At 51.9% G+C, this 3,252-nt stretch overlaps 1 protein-coding gene across 1 annotated transcript in view; it reads left to right on the top strand.

Annotated features, from left to right (window-relative positions):
- The window catches only part of STK38 (serine/threonine kinase 38), a gene marked incomplete at its 5' end in the record, with an annotated part of 6,415 nt that extends 5,802 nt beyond the window's left edge, over positions 1-613 (top strand). Inside the window, one exon of the mRNA XM_010150862.1 lies at positions 283-613. Coding sequence (XP_010149164.1) covers positions 283-413 — 131 coding nt within the window. The remainder of the gene's footprint in view (positions 1-282) is intronic.
- Positions 614-3,252: the final 2,639 nt, after the last annotated feature.

Here is a 3,252-nt window from a genome sequence, read left to right as displayed (position 1 = left end):
GGAGCTCCCGCCAGCTGAGGTCTCGGTGGGCCCTGGGCGCCCAGCGCTGCGAGTTCTCTCGGCATTGGCTGTGCCCAACGCGTCACACGGGGCACCGGGAGAGGGTGGGACGGGAGAGGACTTGGTGCTCATCTCAGGGAGCCTTGTATTTACGTGTCGGAGCACATTCACATGTCTGCTCCGCGGGGCTGAAGAAGGAAAGCCTAGGTTTACGGCACTCCCCCCGTTTTGTAAGCAACTTTGCAGTCCTGAAAGGGTCATTCTCTTTCTCTCTCTGATCAGTGGCAGCAAGCAACCATCCCGAGACTGACTACAAGAACAAAGACTGGGTTTTTATCAATTACACCTACAAGCGCTTCGAAGGCCTGACAGCCCGAGGAGCGATCCCATCCTACATGAAAGCAGGAAAGTAGTGATTCCGTACCTGGGACAACTGAGCTGTGAAATCCTGTTCCTCTGCTTTGGGTTTATACCCCCAAAAGAACTTTTTACTCTTCTTTTTTTTAAAGAAAACTCGAGGGCTGTCGACTCTCAGGGGAGACTTCAGGACCCTGTTTTGTTACGCATCCTGGTTGTCACTCGGGATTTTTTTCTCATTCTGCGCCATGGAAAAATTCCCCGAGATGTTTCCATTGTCTCTGCTGCAGGCACGTTCCGCTGCTTCGGGAGCAAGAGTTTTTCTTTTTGAATCCATTGCCGGACCGTGGCCCGGGGGGAGGTGAGAGCCAGCCTTCGCCCTGACGCCGCAGAGCGCCTGCTGTTTGTGTGGACTCCGTCGCCAGTGCTGCGGCAAGCGCCAAGCTCAGGCTGCCGACGCCGCCAGCGCTGGTTTCCCGGCGCCTGAGGATTCAGCGCAGAGGAAACAAAAGCAATAATTGATGCCCGAGGTGGACGACTCTCCAGTGGAAGGACACAACTCGTATTGCCTTAACCTTCGTTTGTAGTGCTGGTTTTTTACAATGCCACGTGGAAGCCTCTTTAAAAGCACCTCAGCTCCGTGGTGCACTTTACTTTTGGTACTAAGACAGTGACCCTCAAGCCATTTAATGTGTTTTCTTTTTTCCCCCTCCGTTAAAAAACTCTGCATCACCTTTTCTAGACAGTAGCAGGGGAAATGGGCCGCTTTCTCGACCGCCCGTTTTCAGTTACCGTGTGAGGGGCTGGATCTGTAACTGCAGTTCCCAAAACTACGGCTGGTAACGCAAGTGGGTCTGGAATTAGAGTGGAGAGGGCAGGAAATGCATTTACCCTGAACTTTGGGAATCCGGTGCTCAGCTGGGGCAGCCCTGAGGTTTCCCATCCCTGCTGCTGCCATCTTTTGGCCACTTCCAAGATCTTTGTCGGTTTAAAGACAAAACCATCTCCGCGGCCTCTTTGCTCTTGGATTGGAGCGGAACAGTATCGGATTCTTCCGTGAATTGCGATGAGAGGGGCCTCCCCGGCTTTTCCTGGCAGGGCTCCTCTTGCCGCCGCGGCTGAGCCGTCTGTCCCTGCAGTCTTCCAAGGAGACGGTGCCTCACGGGGTCGCTTTTGGAGCCGAGGAACCCACCACGCTCACCCTTTGATTGTTGCCTCGTGTGAGCTACAGAAGTGCGTTCCGTTGCGATCCGGATGCTGTCCCGGAGAGCCCCAAAGTGCCTTTCCTTGCCCGAGCATCTCTCGGAAGATGACTGCGTTTTGGGAAGAAGGATTCTGCCTCAGCTGAGCTCCTGCTAATTCCTTTTTGTAACCGTGAGCTCCACTTGGAATGCGTTCTGTCGTTAACCCCACGCTTCCCGGGGCAGGCGGCGCTAACCTTTGGGTCTGCCTGGTAGCAGTCTTTGATTTAAAAACGTACATTTCACGAGGTTTCTAAAAGCACGTAGAGCTGCCTTGGGTTCTTGCAGACTTTTAGCGGTGCTGAACACTGCCGACGCGGCACAGACCAAACCAAAGCGAGAGCGGTGTTTCAGAGCAAAAGGGCGGCTTTCAGTTGTATTTAGGCCGAACTTTTCTAGATTAGGAAACGAAAGAAGGTGAGTTTGTAGTGAAACTTCTTTTTAATAGGTGCTTTTAGGGATTTTTTTTAACCTTTTGAACGGAGTGCCATCACGAAGGACTGCTTGGGGGACGGAAAGACCCGCGTGTCGCTGAAGCTGGGTGCTGACTGGTTAGCATCCTCGCCCTAACCACCCCCTCTGCCTTCCGTACGAGCCCGAGGCGTTGAACGCGTTGCCGTAAGCAGTTCAGAGCAGTTGGATCCTGCCGACCTGGAATGCAAACCCAGATGTACCTGGATCCCTGCCGCCGGCAGGCCTTAGGCGGGTGAGCAAGGGCTAACGGGAGTAATGATTTCTAGGGTCAGGCTAGTCAGGAACATCACCTTCTGCTCCCGATTTTTTATCTCCTTACCCTGCAGTTTCTTCTAGCCATTTGCAACGTTGCCTTATACACCACTGGGAAATGAAGAGGTATTCGTGTCAGGACAGTTTTTTTAAAATTCCAAACAGCTTAATTACTGCCTTAAAAGAAACAAAATTCTTTAAAGCTGCTGTGGATTAGGAATAAACGACTTTGAGTAGCTGCATCACTCGCCCTTTGCTAAAGGGACCGGCGTGTTTATCTACAGATACCAAAGATGAAGCCGCAAATCGTACGTCGCGATAACCTGCTGCGACCCCCCTGTGTTGCCCACCTGCAGCGCCTGTGCCGAAGGCTCCTGGAACCTCAGGCTGTTGGCTTGTTGAGTTCCAGGAGAAATTTCTCAAAGGCACGAGGAGCAGTTGGGTACCTCCCTCCTGTTGTCTTTCCGTAGAAGTTGGATGTCTGCACCGGAATCCTCTGGGACAGACCTCTCCAGCGGTAGGTTTTGTATCGTAAACCTGCTTCCTATTCCCGGCGTTCACCAACACCAGGGAAAAAAGTACAGCCTCTGCTTTCCGGGATCCATGCTTCACTGCCAACAGGTTAATTCCGTATGGCTCTTCCATCTCCTGTGTTAACCAAACACTTTCCTTAGCTGCTGGCTTGAGTACTGAGGTCATGTATATCTTTTAGCTTTTTTTTTTTTTGAGCCACAAGCAGTTGCTGGAGTAATTCCAATCTGGATTTCCACTGCACCCGAACATGAGTTATGCTGCCAGTTCAGCCCTGTATCAGGCCGAGCACAAAACTGCACTATGGTTTATCACTGTGCCCTGACTCTGCCTTAACCTCCAAGTTCAGAAAGCGTTCTGTACGCAGCGAAGAGCCATTACTAAATTGCACTGTAAA

Source organism: Eurypyga helias, unplaced genomic scaffold (genome assembly GCF_000690775.1).
Source record: "Eurypyga helias isolate BGI_N326 unplaced genomic scaffold, ASM69077v1 scaffold51394, whole genome shotgun sequence".
In the NCBI taxonomy this organism is placed as follows: Eukaryota; Metazoa; Chordata; class Aves; order Eurypygiformes; family Eurypygidae; genus Eurypyga; species Eurypyga helias.
This window is presented reverse-complemented; position numbering and strand designations above follow the sequence as displayed.